Source organism: Buceros rhinoceros, unplaced genomic scaffold (genome assembly GCF_000710305.1).
Source record: "Buceros rhinoceros silvestris isolate BGI_N320 unplaced genomic scaffold, ASM71030v1 scaffold11080, whole genome shotgun sequence".
NCBI lineage: Eukaryota > Metazoa > Chordata > Aves > Bucerotiformes > Bucerotidae > Buceros > Buceros rhinoceros.
In genome coordinates, this window is record NW_010390208.1 from 34,497 (window position 1) to 57,548 (window position 23,052).

General features: G+C 38.4%; 2 protein-coding genes across 2 annotated transcripts in view; one reads left to right on the plus strand and one right to left on the minus strand.

Annotated features, from left to right (window-relative positions):
* The window catches only part of UBAC2 (UBA domain containing 2), an 86,380-nt gene that overhangs the window by 21,952 nt on the left and 41,376 nt on the right, over positions 1–23,052 (plus strand). The gene's annotated exons all lie outside the window — the stretch shown is intronic.
* GPR183 (G protein-coupled receptor 183) lies at positions 12,415–21,289 on the minus strand. Its single transcript, XM_010136908.1, has 2 exons — positions 21,184–21,289; positions 12,415–13,519 (listed from the first exon to the last, which is right to left on the minus strand). Exons 1-2 carry the CDS (start codon positions 21,261–21,263, stop codon positions 12,415–12,417), a joined length of 1,185 nt encoding a protein of 394 aa, XP_010135210.1. The 5' UTR covers positions 21,264–21,289.

Here is a 23,052-nt window from a genome sequence, read left to right on the forward strand (position 1 = left end):
TTGAAGTATAGGCTGCTGTTTACAGAGCAACTGCTTGACCCCAGCCTGTACTTTCCTATCTATCACTTGCAGTGCAAGTTGTCTCACTTCCTACAGGCAGTGGTTATAAGGAGATAAAGTAATGTTTAAAAGTAAAATATGTAAATATATATATTTTTCGGGGATCATTTCCCCCTAGCTTAAGTTTCTAACCCTGCCAACTTCTGAGTGGATGAATGCCAGCACCAGAGCAAGGAAAGCAATGAAAATGTGTAGTTGTAAGGCAGTTGCAGGGACTCTGGCCTTCCGTTACTCTGTACCACAAGATTTGCGGTTGATGGCTTCAGCCCAGGTTCAGCTGCTTGAGGTTAAGGTGTGCATTGCTGTAGCACCAGTAAACTCTAGCAGTGGAGGGGGGAGATGGGACAGAAGACCATAACCTCTGAACTGGGGTTCTCCACAGTTTATCACACCAAGCCCTGATTTTAGTAACTGTACGAACAGACCGAAAAGTCCCAAAAGCTCTGCCTTAGGCAAAGCTGTGCCATCTGAGATATCAGACTATAACAACAAAGGAATAATCACCTATTTCTTAACCTCTGTCAGGATTTGTTGAGGATTTTGAAAAGGGACAATTCTCCATTTTCACAATAATTAGGATATTTACCCCTTCATTGCAGTTTGGATGTGAAGTCTACTGCTCTTGCATCTCTCAGACAGGTACACAAGTGTGCATGCAAAGTACATAGTTGGGTAACATTATTTAAGAGGAAGAAAGCAGTAGGAGTTCATTTGACAAAAAGTGTTACCAGTCCTTGAATGTACCTGGAAGTAAGGTGGTACATGTCTGGAAGGACTTTCCTGAGATTAGCTGCCCCTTTCAAATTCAGAGAGTGCTGAGTAGCATTTGTAAATGCAGGCTGTCACCACTTTGACAGTTACCATTTTTAATTGCTTTTGTAAAGTAGAAAGTACCAAGCATGTCATTATAAGAGATCTGTGAACTAAGTGTAATTATTCAGCTTGGAAATGTGTTTTTCTTTAAGGGGAGAAGCTGGCCTGTGTTGCAGCAGTGTTAATCTCTGCAGTCAGTATTCTCTAAGCAGCTTATGGAGGTAAACATTACATGTGTCTATGCCAACTTGGCTAAATATTGCCAGCTGTCTTAACCCTTTTTAAAGATAAATGAGCTGTAATTGGATTTCTGTACCGGGTCATTTTAAACAAGGGCTATTAGAAGAAGCAGTAATTGAGACATTGCATCTCTCAGAGTGATTTAGTATATGTCTATCAGATCAGGGTAGCAGACTAGAGAGAAATGTGCTTTGGTGTGGCAATTCCCATTATTCTAATGTGTGAGGAAACAGAAATGGTGTGAGGTTTGGGTTGAATTGGCAAGGCGGGGGGAAGGTGATGCTACCAAAAGTTACTTTGTACCAACACTGCAAACTTTTAAAAATTAAATTGAAATAAGAGGAAAGGTAAATTGATTACTATCTTCTATATTTCTACAAAACTCTAAAAAATAAAAAGACACTTTTTGGTCTCTAATAATATACTTTTGAAAAATAAAGTAATTTTAAATTTCAATCAGAAATTGTTTCTCCGTAAAATAAGTTTCTCTAGGAGGGGGATAGATATTAAGAATGGAAAACCTGTTCACTTCAGTAGAATTTTAACCACTCTGTTGGTAATCTTTGCTTCATGCCTGTTGCAAACTACTAAAAAGTCAAAACAGAAGCCAAATGGGAAGAGCAAATTGTGATAATTGCCCACAGTATTTAATTTGCTTGGTGTTGTTACAAAGGTCATCAAGTGTTTTTTGGGAAGCACAGATAAGGGTATTCAAATACTAAAATCTAAGATTCCAAGGTGAGGGGTAGTTTTATTTGACTAGTTTGTTTTGAACAAATAAAAAACAAGTTTATTTAGCTTCTGAGGTATTTGTGGTTTTGTTGACTCTAATATTTTAGCTTTTATATATGAAGCACAGAAATCACTACAAATGTTTAACCATTTTTCACAAGTTCATGTAGGGGTAATTGTTTATTACGTCTTTGAGTGTTTGTTGATATTTTAAACACCCTAAAAAGTGGGAGTTTTTTCAAATTTATATTTTAATTCCTTGTTTTCTTACAACCACTGCTATATTACAGTTTTTCTGAGAGGGAGCATCGCTTGATTCTCTCACAGATTTTAGAGTAGTTCACTGTTATCTTCTCCATGACTAGTAATTTGCTTGCATTTTTTTTCTTTATTATTCTCCACAATGCTTTATAATTTGTTTGTTCACTTTCAGTTTTTCAACTTAGTCACTTTACTCTTTTTTATTTGAAAGAATACTTTTTCTTTTTGGAAAAAAAGAATTACAACTCATCTTTTATCATATTGGTGTTGGCGGTTGGAAAAGTGATAAATAAAATACTTCAGTGTTTAGCTCTAATGAGAGCACAGTTCTTTCTGTGTCCCAATAAGAAACAAAACACTTGCAAGGCAGGTAACTATTCATTAATAGCCTAGAAAAGCCAATAGCAAGTTACGAAATCTTACGCCTCTTTCAGTGCTGAGGACCCCAAGGTGTTACCACATTGGCTGGACCTCTGCTCAGGGACAGCATATGATGTGTATTCCAGCTCTGAGATCACTAGTGTTTCTCCAGGGTCTTACTCCTAGTACAGATTCATGCATCACTGACAGAATAAAGCCAGGAGCAAAACCTTAGTTTTTAAGACTCCCTTGGACAATGTACTCTCTTCTTATTCCATTAATAAAGCTGCAGTCCCAGAACAGATGCATATAATAATTCAAATGAATGAGACTTGACAATGTATATATACATAAGATTAAATGTGCATTGACTACACATTGAGTAATCGTGTATTGACTGTGCATACATTGATTAATTATACTATCTGTTAGATACACTTTGGCTAAGTAGTGATCACACGGTATCCGTGATACAGGCACACACCTCCACTCATGGTGATGTGGATCACAAACTCTTCACAGAATAGTCATCCACTGCTGGCTACTACAGTGAATAAACAAATTTTTATCTGTAAAGTTACTTCTACAATTGCAAACATTTTGGTTCAAATACTGCTGATTTTCTGATTTCTTATGGATTGAAGAAGTATTGCTGCTTTAAGCAAAGGTCACTTAACTAAAGTAAAATTTCCTCTATAGTTTTGAGGTGCTCTGCAGTTCCTCATGCATCTTGCTGGTATGCCCTGACATTCTTCCCCTCCCACTTGGCCACCACTGTCATTGTCCTGTGTGTGTAAGAGTCTTGTTGTTAGCAGTTCCTTTTTATCATCAAATTAGGTGGAGTGGAAATGGTAGTTCTTATTTGCTTAGACCTTTATTTGATATGCTAGCAAAGTTGGATGAAACTGTGAAAAGAGAGTAGCACAAACTTCTTCCACCAACGTGTCTGTTGTCAGTGAGGTGCACTCATTTCCTGTTTTTGTTTATGACTAGAAAGTGGCATCTTGTGAAAGGGCATTAGAATCAGAGTTTTGAGATGTGATTTCAGAATTCAAACTCCATCTTCATGCCTTGCTAATTGTAGCTATTTTGATGGAGGTTGTAAATTAACCAATAAAGATTGCTTAGCCTTAGAAGAACTGATTAAAACATTAAAGACAAATACTACTCTTTTTTCTTCCCTTTTTTTCTTGTTTTTTTTAAGGTTTGGGGGTGGGAGTTATTTTTGGTTTTTTGTTTTTTTAAAGTTGTGAATACCTTATCTAGGCTATATGACAACATGACTTCATCTGTATTTAAAATATGTTATGGTACTAACTCTTTATTGATATCCATTCCCAAAATTATCTTTATGGATATTTTTTATTATAATTCTGATCACTAATCATTTAATTTCAGCAGGTGTTTGCAAGTTGCAGCATAGGAAGCACTGTAAAGGGGTATATGATAGCAGTGGTGCCTGACTGCTTGACTGGAGATGCTGAGCTGTACATTAGGTGCCTCCACATTACTAGTAACCTCACTATTAGGAAGGCGGGGCCATAGCCAGGGGAATTAATTTTTCCACATACAGTGAAGGAAATGTGAAGAGACCTTTTATGGAGGCAGTAAAATTCGTTCAGTCGACAGGAGGCATTTCCCTGACCCTAGGCTCTCCATCTACAGTGGTCCTCAGCTAGTTGCTCTCAGCCATGAGCTTGACCTCTGTCAGTTTTCCTAGCTGTGGACGGCTCTTCCACGCACTCCTGGGTAAGGAGGGATTCCTCATGGCCAAGGGTGTGGGATGCGTGTGCTAGCTGAATGGCTGAAATGGTGGAGGAGAACAACGAGGAAGGGCAAAGAGATGGTCTGCCTGTGCCCAGAGCTGTAAGCTGCTTGTGTTGCAGTCATCCCTGGCGTTTGTGGTACTAGTTCTGCCTGCGAGTGGTGGCATCCAAACATACTAGTTTTAGAGTTTCTGCTCTAGCTTGTGGATTAAGGGGGGTTAAAGAGGAAAGATCCTTCATTGTAATGGAATGGATACAATGTAATCTGTTACATTAGGCATTTCAGATGGCTTGATCTTTTTTTATCTTTTTTTTTTTTTTTTTTCCCCCCTCAAGAAATTGAAATCACCCTTTTAGGGAACAGCACTGGTTTCAGTTAAGCTTCTGACATTTCAGATGGCTTGATCTTTTTTTTTCTTTTTTTTTTTTTTTTTGTCCTCAGCTCAGAACTGAGATACTCACTTCTAGGTCACGTTTTAAAGAGTGACATACAATGTATTATCTTCTTGCAGGCCTTTTTCTAGATCTTATGTCTGATCATTTATGTCAGTTTTTGTCTAGAGCAAAGCCACTAGGAAAGATCATGAGATGTTGTTAAGCATTGGGGATGAGAATGTGAAGCTTTGCCCTCTATCCCTTTTTTAGCATAAATAGCATTATTATGTATCTATCTGAGTAGCTACCCCTGACACATTTAAAATAGTTGGTTTGCCCCCATCTGAGTGAATGAAGGAGTAAGGTTCTGATGGGTGTTTGTGCTGTTTCAAATAGCTGGCATTGTGAATTCACTATTTTTTAAAGGAAAAAAAAAAAAAGAGGAATTGTCCTGGAGTTGCCTTTATAGTCTGGTAACTTGTCAGGAGTCTTCAGTTACCTCTTTGTCAAAAATGTCTCACACATGCAGCTGGCAGTGGTGCTTCATCTCTTCCGGTCCAACATGGGACAGTGATCTGTCATTGTTACTTCTAGACAGAATTCCTGTAACTTTCCATACTTTGAAGTTGTGATACTAAGGTTTCATCGAGTTCTTAGCCCCTTAGTATCAGCATCTGCTAATAAAAATAATAAAATGCTATCTGGCTGCTTTGTAGGCTAGTAAGTTGAGAATAATCGTTTTCAGCATCTCTATATTTAAAGTAGGCTGCCTCAGAGTGCCTTCTGCTACCTAACCACAACTTCCCTCGAAAGTTACACGCCACAGGAAGGATGAAACTGCTAAGTCTGGCTTATTAGAGGGAGGAACGCAGCTCTCCATGTACCATGGTATAAGACAATGTATACTTTTCTGGAGGGGATGGGATAACCACAAATGTCACTGCCTTCAGAACAGGTGCAAAACTTGCTTTTTTAGTTTAGCCCTTTGCACAACATCTGCCACAACTGAGGAAAAGAAAAGAGGAAGAAGAGAAACTCATACTTTTGCACTGAGGAAAAATGAATGCAGCTTTTTGGAAAGAAATATAGGCCATTCCTTTTTTTTTTTTTTGTATGTATTTAGGAGGATGCCAATGTCAGCATTTTGATGAGGGCTTAAATAGAGGACAACACTAGATTTTAAAGTCTTATCATTCGCTAGTTTTACTGCAAGGCCATTGATTTTTGTCTTGCTTTCCCATCTAACTTAAACTTTTGTCCAAATTTGTTACTCATAAGAGGATGCAGGTTGAAAGGACCCTCTGGAGATCATGTTGTCCAACCCCTGATATTGCCAATTTTCAGGGCTGTGTCCAGTCAAGTTTTGAGGATAGAGGATAGAGGTTTCACAGGCTTTCTGTGCAACCTGTCCCAATGTGTGACTAACCTCATGATGAAAAAATACTTCCTGATATTTAATTGTTAGTTGCTGCAACTTATGCCTGTTACTGGGTGTTGCCATCTTTTCTGCACCCCTCCCCAGTCAGGCAGTTGAAGACAGTGATAACATCTCCTCTCGGTCTTCCCTCTCCAGAGTGAACCACCTCAGCTGGCAGACTCTCCTTCTGTAGCATGCACTGCAAGCCCCTTCATCATTTTTGGTGGCCCTCTGCTGGACTTGGTCCAGTATGTCAGTATCTTTGTTGTACTGGGAGGCCCAAAACTGGGGCCCCAGGTATGCCCAAAACAAGACTTGGGTATAATCTCACAAGAACTGAATGGAGGGGAAAGATTGCTTCCCTCAATGTTCTTTCAAACATGGTCCCATACAGCAATATGACTTCACAGTCAAACATGACACCTCTCTAACTCGTCCACTGGGAGCCCAGACCTTTTCTGTCAGCCTGCTTTCTGACCAGGTGGTCCCCAGCCTGTGCTATTGTGTGGGATTATTCCGTATCAGATGCAGGACTTTGCATTTGACTTACTGAACTTCATGAGGTTCCTGTGAGCCCATTTTTTCTAGCCCATGGAGGTCCTGTTCTTATTTAATGCATCTGAGCAAGGTTATCCAAATTTGACAGTCATGAGGCAAGGTCCTCATATTGAGACTTACCTGTCTGCTGCTGTGGTAGGAAAAGTAGATTGGTATGCTGTTGATCTCCCTGTTTATAGAGATACCCTGTTTTCTTCTGCCACACAGCTCGAACACAGTTGGATTTCCATTCTTTCCTTGCACTTGCCTTCTTTCCTTCCTCTCTAATTTGCATGGAGTGGTGAACACCTTTGATCTGACTGTTCATAGGAGAAGAGACTAGATGACTTGAAGAAAAAGGTTTTGATGCAGGTCTGTAAAATCATGAGTAATGTGGACAAGGCAGACAGGGAGTTGCTGTGTTCACTCATTGCTAGTACAAGAAGCAGAGGAACTTCAGATGAAACTAACAGGTGTCACAAGCGAAAGAAAATGGCTCCAGACACCATGGGTAGTTAGTCTGTGGAACTTCTTGCTGCAAGGTGCTGCAGGCACCGATGTTTTATTTGAGTTCAGAAGGGGACCAGACAGGCTGATGGACGAAAAATTGATTGAGGACATGTGCAAAGATGAGGCATTGACCTCAGGAAGTCTGAAGTTAGACGTTTCAGGAAGCCAAAAGACTATTCTAAGGGGAAAAATGATTGAGGAAATACGTCTATGTGTTCACTACAGAAACAGCTATTCCTCTTGTTTTTCTTCAGAAAAGGGTTGCAGCTTAGCTGAGTTAGTTTTGTACCATAGCCTTAGTCTGCAGGCTGCAGCTTAGCCAGGGCTGTCATAGGAAATACTTGACTCAGATGAATTTGATGTTTTTCTAGTGATTCTTGGTGTCCATTAACCCTGTCTGTGTTGAGACTGCATAGTGGGATACTGCTAAGATACAAACCTTAGTTTGTCTTGAGTTCTGCCCCTGCTCTATACCACAGATGTGGAGATAGATGAGACAGAGTATGTCACTGCTTTTCACTTCCTCCAAAATTGGTTGTGTAAGGCAAAGCTTCTCTTCTCCTCTTCAGCTGCACCCTATTTAATTTTCTTTATGTTGCAGGCTGTCTCATTGTCTTCTTGGAGTCTATTCATTCCTTGCTTACCTGAAAGCTTTTGAGTTTCAGAACAATGTTAGTCTTCAATGGAACATCGTTTTAAAAAAACCCAAAACCACAAAACATTCTTTTTTTTTTCTTTTTTCTTTACACTAATGAGCTTGCTGGTTTAAAAGGAGTTATTAACCATCTTCAGGAATTATGTTATTTGTGGTAGTTTGTTTACCACTTGGGACAGTTGCTGTTACTGTCTTTTGCTAGGAGATGAAAATGTTGCTGACAAGTTTCTCATCTGCATAGCTTTCAGGGCCGCAGGCAAAAGAGTCAGGCAGTGATGCCTTGGGGAATACCTGTTCCCTTCTGCTGGGACTGCTAGCCACAGGAGATTGTATTCTTTATCTCCACACTTTAAATTAGGCTTTAATACCTCTGAGCCCAAGATGGCTGAGGGGATGTGTCAGAGCACTTGCAGTAGTAGTCCTTAATTTTGCATTCTAAGCGAGAGAAAAGGTGAAGGCACTAAATGCTCTTTTGCTGAAAATGCTTTGCAAAAGCATGATGCACCTTCATTTGGTCATGTGTTCAACAACTTTCTTTTCTGGACTTGGACAGAGACAGCCAAAACGTACCATTTGACCCTCATCATAATTTTTATTTCTGTATTATTCAGCTCTGTCACATGCCCTAGCAGATAAGATTAGAGAGATGTCAGCAGTGGACACGTAGTCCAATTGGAGTCCTCTTAGCAACTACCCTAACCCAAAACTCCAAACTAGAGTGAAAAGATATTCTATAGTTTTGTCATGAACACGGGTTTTAAGATCCTGACAGGACTTCACCCTCCAAATAGTGACCCAGTTTCTCCAAAGAATTTCAGTGAGATCCTCCTAATGAGCAAGCCATTTGAACCTGCTGCTACTTGTCAGCTGCTTTATTTAATGTGAAAAGGGTGAGTGAGCTGCAGATCTGTTTGGCTGTTTCCTAGAACGTATCAAAAGCTTTTGCCAAAGCAAAAGCCTGTTTTCTTTTGCAAACCTTATACTGCTTCAGCCACATGTTGCGTGTCGTGGCAACTTCATGGCTTTTAAGACAAACACATCCATTATATACTCAGAGTTGGAGAGTGTTATGGGTTAGGACTGGACCAGACACTAAAGCAAGTGCTCTCTATTAACCCCTCTCCCTCCCCAAAGGGGAAGAGAAATGGGATAAGGGAGAGAGACTTATGGATTGGGAAAGAAAACTAAAACTGCTTTATTGGAAATAATAACAAAAAATGAAATATATACAAATATATACAAAACCAATACCAAACCCAACCCCCCTGATGGCAACTGTGTCACCATCACCACTGATGCTGTGGGCAGGTGTTGGGGAAGGCCCAGACTGGGCTCAGCAGCAGATGGGAACCAGATTCAGGATCTGGATTCTGGAACTGGATTCAGGAATGCACAGATTGGGATTCAACACAGAATGGGCAGAGTCCTCCTTGGATGCCAGCCGTTGAAGAAAAGAGTTTGACCCTTGTGATCCCTCAGCTTTATACCGAATATGACGTCTACGGGATGGAACACCTTGTTGGTCAGTGCAGGGTCACCTGTCCTGTCCACTCCTCCCCGCAGGTGCAGCCTCTCACTCACTGCACCCCCACCATGGCACACAGGATTTAGCAGTGACGTTGGGCTGCACAGGAGCAAGTATCAGCAAGAGAATTTCTGTTAGCACTTCTAGAAGCAGACATTGTCTGTGGAAATATGCCGTTAACTTCAGGAAGTGATGTCACTTAGAAGAGACTGAGCTGGAAAGTAAAATCACTGACAGAATGAGTTGTCTTCTAATTCAAACCAGGACAGAGAGGAAAGGAGATACGACGTATGGCTTTACTGCCTTTATTCGTGTCTGTGCAGCATGCAGGAGGAGAGGGACCTGAGGTGCGCCACTGCAGATAGTTGCCATTGTAAAAATACTCCAGCAGCCTGTAGTGGAGGGAGGGTACCTGCTGGGTAAATGGATAAGGGCATTTCAAAGAAAACCAGTTGTTTGAAAACAGCTGTAACTTTTCAGTGTCACTGTTCTCCCTTGCTCCCAAGCAGCAGCTTGTTACCATCTTTCTGGTGATGGCTACCAGCCTCACAGGACAACTGGTAGAAGGAGGACAGGTGCTCTCTAAATGAGTTCAGTGCAGTGTCCCAGGCCAGCCGAAACCACCACTACTACTTTTGGCAGTTTCAGATAAGCACACAGAAAACAGGCTTCTCATTGATACAAGCGTACATGAGCTGTGAGCGCGTGCCGACATACAGTGAGGGGAAGCAGTGGCATCAACAGCCACAGCTATAAATTACCACTGTGTGTCTGTACCTTCAGGACTCTTGTCAGTAAGCTAGGCTTATCTAAGCTTTTAAAGTTTTTTGGTTTATTGATTTCTTTAGCTTTTGAGAAATACTAAATAAGGAAAAAATAATAGGTTTTCTCAAAGCCATATCTAACTGGACCAACACTCTAAGGCTTATTAGAGCAAAAGCAGTATTGGGATGTAAAGTTAGCTGAGAATGTTGATGTGATTTAGAACAAAGTCTAAATTTGAAAATAACTGAATTGATAACATGAGAAAAAGGAATAGAAAAAGATTTTCAATACAGATCTTCACTTTGCACTTAGAAGAGGATAGATATCTGCTTTATGTGGTGCTGTAATATATACTTGGTATTTTACAGAAAAATATAGAAGACTTGTTGCCCTTAAGGTTTTATAATCACAGTTAGATGAAACACATGTGAAAATAAAACAAACAAACAAACCCCCAGAAATTAGTGGAATAAAATGAATTTGTACTGGTGTGATGTTAATAATACATATATCTTATTTCTACAGCTTTTAGGTATTCATGAGTAGTCTTATCAGGTTATCATTTGCTTACTCCAACAGGAAAAAGTTCTTAAATAATATTTTAAAATATTTTATTTTAAAAGCTGACAAGAACAGAACTGCTTATAGCATACAGAATTAAGTAGAACTTCTGTTAAAATTTATTTTTCTTACTCCATTTTCCTGTAGTCACGCAGTGTCTTTTGTAATTAAAAACTCAAGTCTGACAATCTAAGTGGTATGAAATATAGGGTCTTTTCCATTTTCTTTCCCATAAGAAAGTAATTGTTAATTTAATGTTGCTGTACTGCTGTTCAGATATGACCCTTTCTTCTTTGCAGGTAGGCAGAGGTCAACATGTGAGGAAGGAAGGAATTGCAAAGATGACAAATGTAACTATGTTTGACTTCCAGGTCAACCTCGATGCCAGAAAGATTCAGCTGCACATAAATAACGTTTCTTCTGATATCTGGCATAGCTTTTACCAGTAATTATCAGGCACTCTTTAATTTTCCTTTTCCATCACAACCTCATGGTGCAAGTTGAGTTAGCAGGAGAAGGCATATTAATAAGATAGAAGACAGAAGAAAAGTCAGAGGGGCCAGGAATGAAGTCGGGAAGGAAACTGACACATGATGCAAGGGCACAACAGCAGGAACCCAGGGCTTGCATCCTGGATACTCAGCGGGTATTGAGCGGATTCCAGCAGGATGTGTTTAAGTCATTTGGTCTCTTGACTGTCCGAATTTCAGTGTGCCCAAAGGGATCCCAGATACGCTGTATGAAGGTGTGATGGGAAAGCTTGTTCTTTCCCAGCCAGCCCTGCTTATCCTGTTCTTATTTATTGATCTCCCAGGTAAACAGCACTTAAAAAGAGGTGGCCATCTCACGCCATCAGAATTAACCCATTAATTCACTTTTTGGTGCCTTCAGCTGTGAACATTTATTCCTGTTTCTCAAACATTTGTCTTGTGTCCATGTCTGACTTCAGCAGAAGTTCTGCAGAACTCTGTATCACTACTCTTTTAACTGAAACAGTGCAGTTTTCATATTACAGTCTCTCGCTTCAACTTATTTTTTGTGTTTATAAATAATTTATATACAACTGGAGTAGTCACTCTTTACAATACATACTAGAAAGAAAAGTGCTCCTTTAGGAAAAGGAGTATAGAGATAATACACCATGCAAAGATGAGTTAATTTATATACCGGAGATACTCAGTGTTGGGGAGAACCAAACAGTTCATTAACTTTTCATCTATTATATTTGACAATGTTATCTAAGTGAATTGTCCAATAAGACATTTATACTCCAAATACTACAAAATGCAGTTTCACCTCCAAAGGGCTATAAACTAAGCACTTGTGACAGTCAAACGGGCACAGAAATTGCCCATTTTATCTCGCAGTATGATTTCCTTTGCTTGTGTGACTTGGCTAGCAAAACCATTGGTGTAATTGGAGCTCAGCTACAGATCTTGCAATTTTCAGATGTTCCAGTTGTAGTCAGTCTGGATTGTAAGCTGTTCATGTTTAATCCTTTCTCAGATACGCACACTGTGAATCAGGTCTTTGCTTGAGTTAATAACATCCAGACATACACGTGTGCAGTGTGGAATTTGAACATTCACTGTGGCGTGTATTTCCTGGCAAAAATAATGAGATTGGTCAAAATGATACACCTACAAAGTTATAATGCTGAGTTCTCCTGCTGTCCTGTGACAATTCTTTTTCAGTCCAATATCACACTTGATTTCCTGACATCATGAGAAACAGAATCTTACATCAGCTGCTGTACAGGGAGCACTCCGAGGTTTGAGGGGGTTTTTTTGTGGACCCTGGATTTTTAAGCTTGCTCCACTGCAGTGTGCTACAGACTTTATTTTTCAGGTAGCTTCCCATTGGGAGACTTTGCAAGTACTGTCATTTGTGTTTCTCCCACATCACGTGAGCTTTCTTCATGATGTGACCTGACAGCACTTGAAATTGATACACTCACTTGTCGTCTCAGTATTTTCATTACAGTTCTCTTGTATCCTTTGCATGCAAAGAAATAGATGAATGGATCCAGACAGCAGTTAAAATTCATCAGAAAAACGGTATAGTGGAGTGACTTCTGGAAAATTTTCTTTTCAGTGCACAAGGGTTCATTCTGAAGCTTCTTAATCATGTGTTGTATGATCGCAACATGATACGGGGTAAAGCAGATGACAAACACTATAATTACAAATATGATTGTGTTGATGGCTTTTTTGTTTATCCCCGATTTTTCAGTCAGTGGATTTTCCTTGGCTGTTTGAAAAAGTTTGCAACTGATTTGAGAGTAACAAAATAGTATAATCCCCAGAGGAATAAGGTACCCTACTAGACAGGCAGCAAGAAGTATAAGTGGTAGGTGTGCTATTTTTTCAAAGTTTGGATATTCCATACATGTAGTCCTTTCTTTTTCTTCCTGTGACATGGATTGTATAAGTAATGGGAAAGTTTGACTAAATACAAGAAACCAGATAAAGACACAAATGCCCTTGGCATATTTAATCCTTCTGATCTTGTATCTGAAGGGGTGGACAACAGCAAAAAACCTGTCAATGCTCAAACATGTCATGAAGTTTACACCTGCGTAGGTGTTGATATAGAACAAGAGAGCAGTTATTCGACATAATGCTTCTCCAAACGGCCAGTGAAATCCCAGGGCGTAGTAGGCTATCCTTGTAGGCAAGGCGATACAGAACAGGAGATCGGAGAAGACAAGATTTGTTGAATAGAGCGTAGTGGAGTTGATCTTCTTTCTGTTTTTAAAAATGACGGTGAGGGCAATCGTGTTTCCAAGCACCCCAAGGATTAAGATGGAGCTGTAGAAGACAGACAGTAGTATTCTTGCTGTATCTTTGTGCTCATATAAGTCACAAGTGGAACTGTTTGTCTCAGAAGCTGTGAAAGTGTCCATCTCTGTAAACACTGTTGTTGCAGGAAGCTCTGTAGACCTAACACGAAGAAAACAACACAAGGGAACATTTTGTAATAAATGCAGATAAACTTCTGCGTAACAACCGCCAAGCACTCTTGCAAAAAGCAAGGCTGTAGAAAACTGAAATGAAACTTCACTATGGTGAATTAGTTTTCAAGCCTTCTCCCCAAACAAACAAACAAAAAGCCAGACAGGGGGCAAAATCATAAACCAGGGATGTAATGTATTTGTAAAGTGAAGTTCATAGATGGTCAGAAGGTGGGAGACTGTTTAAAGTAATTTGAGGGGAATAAGGAGTGTAAAGAAACCACATGATAAAGGATCATATGAAGTCCCCAAGGATCAGACAAGCAGAGAAAATCTTTTAACTGTGTTTTGGTTAATTTTTCGGAATTTTTTGTTTCTAACAGTTCACATTGTGATGGTTTAACTTGTTTAGAGAAACTAGATTTTTTTCAGCATTCCTACCATATTGGCATTATATTAATTCATCTTGTTTAATACTAGTTTTAAGAATTGGCTTTTGGAATCTAATTTAAATTTTGTTATATACATAAGTTCTCAAGACTAATAATTTAGTCACTTTTTAGTAGTGCTGTCAAAGAGAGGTAACCCAGCTGAATTATTTTACATGTTGTTGGTTTAGTAGATGTAGAAATTGTTTAATCTGCACAGTCAGAAGTAGCTTGGACAAGCTGCAAAGTAGCAGTGATCTGGGAGACTTAAAAATATTAAAAATGATCCATCAACTTTTCACGAGTGAAAAGGACCCCATCCTGTTGGTATTGCTTCCAGTGGAAAGTATTTCTTAGGTGTGTTGTTACCTGGCAGTTGCATAGTGTAAGCATAAATGTCAGAAAGGATGGGACATCTAATGTTACTCCTCAAGCAGCTGTTCTGCAAAATGGTGCCTCTTAAAGGCATCATTTATGGGTTAAAACAGCAGTCAAACCAAGACTGCTTCTGCAGAATTAATGCAGAATTCTATCTGGAGATAAAACTCTGGTTATAACCTGAGTTTAAAGTCTGTCTGGTACCTTTTGTTAAAGCAGCTAGGTTATTTCTGAGGATCTGCCTTTGAACACACATTATTTACAAACAACTGTAGCCTGGTTTACGTTAGAAAAGTCTTTCTGGAAACGCCTCTCAGTTTTAAGTGTTTTAAGCTCAGTTTTAAGCTACACATTTTGGAAAGTATTCATTATCCTTTTATTAACTTGTGAAAGCTTTAAAAGGTTAGTGTCTTCTCTCATGTTTTGAGGAGATTGTCCTGTGTGTTTCGGGCTGTTCACAATTAATGTACCTGCAACATTTACTGTGTTCTAAGCCAGCCTGATCAGACTTCTGGCTAGGTTAGTAGGGGTGCTTAAGGGTCTCTGTAAAGAGTAGACCTGTGAGCAGTGGATGATGTGCGTTAAAATACCTAACTGGATTGTATTAGATGTTTAAGGAAGAAATCTGGTATCCGGATAGTATATTAAGTCTATGTTTGTTGTGTTGTGATTTTGACTGATAGGTGTATAATGTTCTGATTCTGATAGGTGTATAATGTTCTGATTCTTATATAAGACGTGTCCAAAAGTGGGAATACTGCATTCAGGGTTGGAAGTCAAATCTGAAGTGGGGTTTTATGGTTTGAGCAAGGGAATTAAACCAATAAATAGCAGCTTCAGCTGTAGTGCAGACTTAAGAATACCTGTAATTTTATATTAGTTAATTCTGCATTGTTCACAGTATCTTGGCGTTAGTGTGTTTGATTATTGATTAATACAGCAGTTATTACTCTGAGACACTTTCTTCCTGTTTCATCTTTTCCCTTATGGAAGCATGTAGGATGACTCTTGTTTTACACAAGTGTAACAGACTGCTTTTTTGCAAAAAATGGTGTGGGTTTGTGTAGGCACCTGGGTAAGGCTCAGTGAGATATTTGGTTTTGTTTCTCTCATTTAAATGCTTCTGATTACGTGTTTACACTCCCAGCATGACATCTATCTTCTACTCATCTCTTCCTTGAAATTTAGGTAAAATAATTTCTTAAACGTATATAAGGGACAATAATCTAAGTTCCACTGTAAATAGTTCCAATGCAATAACTAGCTACAGCATATTCACTGCATAATTTTATTTTCACTATAAAGTTTTAATAGTTTTGGTTCATAACTAATGTGCATAATTTTCAGGTCCATTCATTTGTTTTTCTTTAAAGGTTTGTAAAATTTAGAATATCTGTTCTACAAACACATTTAAGTATGGTTTAGGAAAAATTCCGTGATTTCAGTTAATTTTTTTTTTTTTTTTTTACATCAAGAGTAGAATTTCATAAAATGTGTGTTACCTAATTTTGCGCTATGAAGTCAGATTTTTAATGTAATAAATTAATGTAGAACTTATTGCTCAAAATAAGATGTTCAACCTTGTATGGAACCATGGCTGTATTAAGAAGGAGTCCTAGCTGAGAGAGAGTTTATGTCTATCCATGGTGCTAGCATGGATATACTTGGGGAGTAGTTCCATGGCCAGACAAACTGGCCACAAACAGATGGGAAGAAAGGTGGAGGACCGTGGCTCAGCTTGCTTCGACATAGCTTAGCTGTGCTTCTTGACAGAGGATGTCAGCAGGCTCTTCTGCCTGCTGTGGCAGTCAATGCTGGACGGGGAAAATGTTCTTTTTGATCCTCTGTTATACCTTAAATATTTTGACTGTTAGTATAGGGAGCACTTACTATAATACTCTGGATGAGTATTAGTATTTTCTATGTGTGTAGTTATGTATGGGCATTTTTGAGCACTCACAATGATGTCTAGGAGCTATATTACCTGAAATCTGGTTTGGGGACCAGACAGATGATGATGTTGCTACCATCTAACAAATTCTTGTGCATCACCTGAGCTGTGGTAACTTCTTTGTACATCTGAGCTCTTACTGCTGTTGGGTGAACTTCAGTCACCTCAGCAGGTATTTCTTGTCAATCTCAACAGAGCTGCATTTAAAAACATGCTTCCTTCCTAAAAGGTGTTGAGACTACTGAGAAAGACAAAGACAAGCCTTCTCTCTCCCGTCCCCCTTTTTTTTTAAATCCTATTCTTTGTGTCAGGTTGCTGTTTATTTTTTGGCATCAATCCGTAGCAATCAGCTGCTTATACATACAGAGCATATGATATCTTCCACAGAATATATCTGAAAAAACAACAGCAGGCCCTTTTTTTTCTGGTGTGTTTTCTGAGGGAAAATGGGGAATGTTACCTCCTTTACTGCTGCAAACATCAGACTAGCTCGACTTGATTCTTACTGATTTTAATGAGCTGTGACCCTGACTATCTTATGAGAACATGACCATTTACTGTCCCAAATCCAGATGTGCTATTGAAGCCACCCTCTAGAATCACTTCCAAAATGTTTGTTCTTCTAGGTTTTTGGGTTAAATACCCTTCCCCAGTGGTTTTCTAAGTTTATTAATACTATTTTGAAGTATATACTTGGAAAAAAAAAACCATTAATTTACCTTACCAATTTAGTAATTTTAGAAAACATTGCCACAGTATTTTGGCATAAATGTACATGCAGGATTTTAAGGCAAAAAGTATTTAAAATTCCTGGGTTTATGTTGGTATTGTAAAGAAGGCTATTCAGGTTCTTACTTTTTCTGAGTCTGCAGACACACGATACTTGGTGACACAGACCACTTACTTAATGTGCCCTCCTTTATAACCCAGGTTATATTATTCCTTAGTTATTTGTGTGTGGATTCCACTATTTTTTCATTGAAAGCCTATTTTTTAAAATGTTCGGTCTTAATTTGGAGAACTGTAGAGAAAGCAAATCAGCCATTTGCACTTAGTTTTTGGTCAGTCAATCTCCCTGTTAAAAAATGCTGGAGTCTCTTATTAAAATTTCTCTAAAATTAATTTGCAATGGATGTTTTTGTTGAGCCTTTTCCCTTTATATTGTCTCATTGATGAACTTCTCAAATGTCTCATCACAAGGCAAAATAGTCCTATGACATCTGTTATAACCCCAGCTTAGTCCCACACAGGAGATGGGGTTCCAGGTGCTGCTTGGTGTCGGTGTACCTGGAAGCGTACTCACCACTATGTCCCTGCTTTTTCTGCTCAGGTTGATTAGGTATCCAAGATAGAGTTGGGTAGCATTGCACTGGGAGCTCGACAAGTTAGTTCACTGTGATTCTGCAGTACTTCTTGCTTTGGCTGTGTCCTAGGATATCTCCAGTCTAGGGGTATGGCCATTGCTCACTGCTTCTACCTGGGAGGACCTTATGCCTTGGATAGTTTAAAATTAATTTTGATGTTATGCCTAGGCTTGCAACCAGAGCAGGTTATTCTTTATTGTTCTCTCACTTGGCATTTTCCTGTCTTAACATTGTATTTGCTTTCTGACCACCAAGGAAAGAAAAGGTTTCCTTTAACCAATTACTTCATGAGGTTTGTTGGTTAGGCAGCTTTCAGTTGGTTCTGTGTGCTTTCTTGATGTTTGACAGCAGCAGTATCCACTTGGGGAAAAAAATTATGGTACCGTGTCAAGCTGCTTACAAATATGAAATCTGCCTGGAATAAGTCTGAAATCTGTGCAGGTGACTTTCTAAGTCTTTTTTATAATCTCAACAAAGAAGGAAAATAAGTTGTTTTAGGAGACTGGCTTTCTGTGAAAACATTTGAAGGGCGTTATTCATTTGTTTTACATTTATACTGCAGCACGGAAGAAGCCCAGCTCAGAGTAGACTCTCTACTGCAAAAGGTGTTTGATGAACAGAATGATGGCTTCAGTCTGGAAGTACTATGTAATCCAAAGCCCTGGTTCACAGAGATGTTCATGTATGATGAGCTTAATATGTAGTATTGTAATGTTACATACATTTAACTGATAACATACATTTAACATGATAACATAGACTTAAGCTATGAGCCAGCAATTTCAATGTTGCTACCTGAGCTTACTTGGCATTAGATTATGTGCAGCAATGATACAAAGCTCTCTCTGTATGCTGAATTTTCTTCTTCTCATCTCCTGCTTTTGCTGAAAAAGTACCATCTGTCTTTCAGCAGAACAGAGAACATGTAGAGGGTTTTAACTATGTATCATAAATTTGTCTGTCTCTCTTCATAATTTTCATTCTGTGGAGATGAATCCCTGGTCCATCTGTCGAGTAGCTAATTTAAGAGGGATACTAATGAAATTATTGGAAAGGCATGAGAGATCATTAGAAAGATCTCTCCTGACTCTGTACATAGTATGGGTTAGCCACTTTGAGATGGCCAATATTTCTTTAACAAGCACTGTATGTTTTTTAGGTATGCACAAAGAGTATAAATTCTTTAAAAGGAATGGTCCAGAAAGAGACTTCTCATTCCCTGCAGTGCCTGACCTGAGGATTTACTGAGCTTACAACAGGCCTCTGTAAGCTGTGTAAATCTTACAAGATGGGAAATATTCAGTGCTGTGGTTATGTAGATTTAATTTTTTCTTTAATCTCTAAAATTATTTGTTTTCTGACCAGTCATATTTACTGTTTGAATTTCTAATTTACCATACAAGTGATCTTCATTGTAGTGTTTCCTCTGTTTGAGAAAAATGCTTGATTCAATTAAGTTATGTGTATTAAAAAGCGTGCATGCTAAGTTGCATAGTAGAATGCTTTATTAATATAGAAAGAACATATACCTAAAGTACATATTTCTAGATGTGCGTATTGGCAGCTTGGGAACTACACGTGGTTTAATAAAAACTGAGGCAAGAGAGAGATGTGACATAATGCTTCCTGATTCTTCCTAATACTTTAACACTCATTTCCTTCTAGTGCATTATGTTAATTTACCTTTTTTCAAAAGCTGTTAGTTTTGTGTCCTAAATTACACGGAGTAGGCCTGATGTCCTGAAGACTGAATCCTCAGATTGCAGCTGATTTTGGCGACACAGTTTCCAGGCTAATGCTTTTATTCTTCCTTGGTATAGACCCAAGTTTGTTGGAGTACTAAAGCCAAATTTATAAGGCAAACATCCCAAGTATGCATTTAATGAATGAAATTGTCTTAATGATGGCTATGAAGGGTTGTAATATTCTTTAAGTACTTAACAGAAGTTGCAGATGTGCACACTATGGGATCTTTATGTCCTGCTTTTATCTCTTACTGTAGATTTTGCTGTGTTGTTACATGACAGTTGTATGACAGTTATATTTGGTACTCAAAAATAATAGAAGCTACAGTAAGCGAAATGAAAATAGATTTGAAATGTTGGTGCATAACTAGTTAAAGAAAAGGTGGAAGTAACTTGAAGTGTACATATCTTGCTCTTATCTGTGGGATCTCTCTTACCTAATGTGATCTGTCCAATGAAAAGTGTAAGAACTATCTAAGATAAATCATCTTTGCCAAAGGTCCACGTTAATGTGGAGAGCTGTGCTGATGCTCAGATGATTAGCCTCCCTGAAGTTTACTTGCCTTAGTATACTAATGCAAAAAGGCCAGAGTCTGAAATATAGCAACCAAACTAAATAAAAACCTGAGCCACTCACAGTTTTGCAAGAGAAGAAAAAAGGGGTCAAATAACAATTTGTATTTTAGTACTGGAAAACATGGACGGCTTATATATGTGGGGGATTTTTCTGTGTGATATGGAACCTGTAGGAGTACAATCTTCACTTTTATGGATTACAAATTCAGAACTCTGCCCTAAGTTTGTTTTTCACTTCATGTATACATACTCCTCAATCTTTGAACACAAAAGTTCTTAGAGACAAATTGCCAGGTAAGTTTTCAGTTCCCTCATCTCTTTAGGAGGAGCCATGAAAATGTTAGACAGACCTTTGTTTTCTGTACTCAGAGGTATGCATGCCATCTCTGTTTTGTGAGATAAATGATAGTTATCGTCCTTTGAACAGTCTATCTTGTTTTGCCAGTATAATAGGAAAAGTGGATCCTTTTTAATTGTATAAAATGTAATAAAATCACATCACTTGTGATATTTCTTTACCTTTGTGGCATGAAGATCATTAATAAACACAAAGATATTTGGTGATTGTGATTCAGAGAGATAATTCTTTCTAAAACTTTGAAAGAAATGCATGTCTGAAGGTAAAAGAGGAATAGCTCATAAAACTTTGAATTTTTAAAATGTTCTATTACAATATTTAGACATAAGAAGAGTGGCTGAGGAGTTCGAGCTGATAATAAAGGCTGTTTTATAGACAAGGAGCACATGTGATAGAGGAAGCAATGCATTCATGACCACAGTACAGATTTGTTTTAAGATGGTTTCCTACTGTTTAAGTGTTCTGTGAGGTTCGATGAATGATTTAACTGCAATGCTTCCCTTACTACGTGTACAGTAGTTATTAGTATAATTATAATTGCTATTGCTAAAAAATTTGTCTAAGCTAATGCAGTATCAAATATTTCCCTGTGTTTTTGAAAGGCTTGAAGTAACTTGTTGATACTGTGGATCAACAGATTCTTTATATAAAAATCAGCTGGCAGCATTACGTGAACACAAAATATCACAGAATTTCTTGCACGATCCTTGTCTCTTACATCCAAAGGTCATTTATCCTTCCTACCACATGAAAATATTCAGTCTAATGCAGAAAAGAAACAGTCTTTCTGGAATTGTTTGCCATTGTACAGTGAAAAATTTTTTTAAAAAAGTTAATTCTTTTCTGTACTTACATATCTGTAGCTTCTTGGGTCCTCTGAGCAGTTAAGGGCATTGGCAGGATGACTTGACTGTGAAAGTTTCCCTTGCACATTGTTTTCAAGTGTGATTACGTGAGTCTCTTTAGTGGGAGGGGTAGAAAAACCCTTGTTTGTATGCTGGTCTTGATTTGCTGCTGGCTGTCTATGGGATGTGAAAGCATCTATTTTTAATTAGTCAGTTCAAAGAGAGTAATAGGGAAAAAAACCTCCTCCCTGAATTTACGTATTACTGACTTTCATAGAAGGGACTTTACTCAGAGCTTTACTTCACCAATTGTTGACCAGTTAAAATCCCTGAGTGAAAAACTTTGTTTATAAGCCATTTGCATTTAAAAATAAATTTAGTTTGTAACAAAGAGCTGTATGATCAGTACGTGTTTTAACTGATCAGTTCTGACACAGCACAAGAAAACCTCAGAACTGAGGCACACTGAGATGCCGTGTAAAAACAAATGTCTCACCAGCCTGTGTACATTCCCAGTGCCGTTTTAGTATTGTAATGATGAGGCTTTACAGAAACACCGTTTGAAAATATATGAGTTGAGGAACTCTGGTGGTTTGAGAGGTTAATGAGGATGTGTGCTTTTGTAAGCCGTTTATTGCATTTTGAGCAAGGTTAATAATAATAATATGCATGTAAGGTAAATACATTAAAGATTAAAAGCTCTTAGAACACGAATTGATTCCTCTAAAATGATACTGATAAGAATGGGTGGTGAAGCAATGGGAAAGGAATGGGATGTCAAATTGTGAGGTAACCTGTTGTTACCTGGAATAACCTTGTTTCTGGGTAAAGAATGTGAATACAAGAGTTAGATTGTGTGTTTGTTAAAGAGGGTTTGTGAAATCAGAGATAGATGGAAATTCCTGTCATTTGCTGTTAGAGTCTGTGGTTGAGAGTTACCTGGGATTTTCCCCAAAGCTCATACTGATCGTTCATGACTACAAAGGACTATTTATCTTAAATGCGGCCTCCTTTAGTGGCCTGATTTTAAAGAACCAGCAAGTAGTCATGGTGATGCTATTTTTGGTGAGTCCAACCCATGCAGGCTGTGGAATGCCTCACTGGAAACATCAGGGCTGTGTTCACGTTTGTGCTGCAGTGTTGAAAGTGTGCAGAGATACTAACATGTCCAGCCCATCAGAAAGCCTAAAGTAAATGCAAACCTAATTAAAAAGTTGAACTTGGCTAAATGTACCTTGTCTTATAGGAAATGTTTTTGCTATAGCAGAATGAAGTAGAGCCTTGTGAGCTACTTTTTTACTTTGGCACTATACGCTAATTTTTATGGTGTGGAACTCCCAGTACAGGCATGGCTTGATTCCCCATAGATGTCAAGGAGCTGAAGGACTCAATCTGTAGCTTTCAGCTCCTCAGTTTTTATGGGCAGAAGGTCTTTGAGGGAACTTGCTGGTCTTATTCTGTGTTTTTTCCCTTCTTGTTTCTAAATTATTTTTTAATTATTTAGCTGCTTCACAGAATAGCATTAAATTAATTAATTAGTGATAATAAATTAAATAATTAAAATTAATTGATCAATTAATACTGCAAAGTGGTTCCCTGACCAGCAGCAAAAATATGTAGTAGAAATGGGAAATTTTGAGATAAATAGGCATGTAGTAGTCTTTGAATAAGGGCTGACATTAGTACCACAGCGTCATATTAAAGAAAATGGTTTTTTCAAAATACTCTTACCATTATGAAATAATGCCAATATGTGCTTCCTGCTCCGATCTGATAAAATATTGCCTGCCTTTGATCAAGATATTTTACAAGATGGCACCCTTTGAGTCACACTGGTGCATTAGCTACCAATCCAGCCTAGCATGATGTGATATTAA

Excerpts from the sequence above, each read along its gene's own strand:
- GPR183 (XM_010136908.1), bottom strand. The coding sequence starts at position 21,263 with ATGTGCAAGGGAAACTTTCACAGTCAAGTCATCCTGCCAATGCCCTTA. Across the intron at positions 13,520-21,183 it reads ACCCAAGAAGCTACAGATAT|GTCTACAGAGCTTCCTGCAA; the intron begins GTAAGTACAGAA and ends TCTTCGTGTTAG.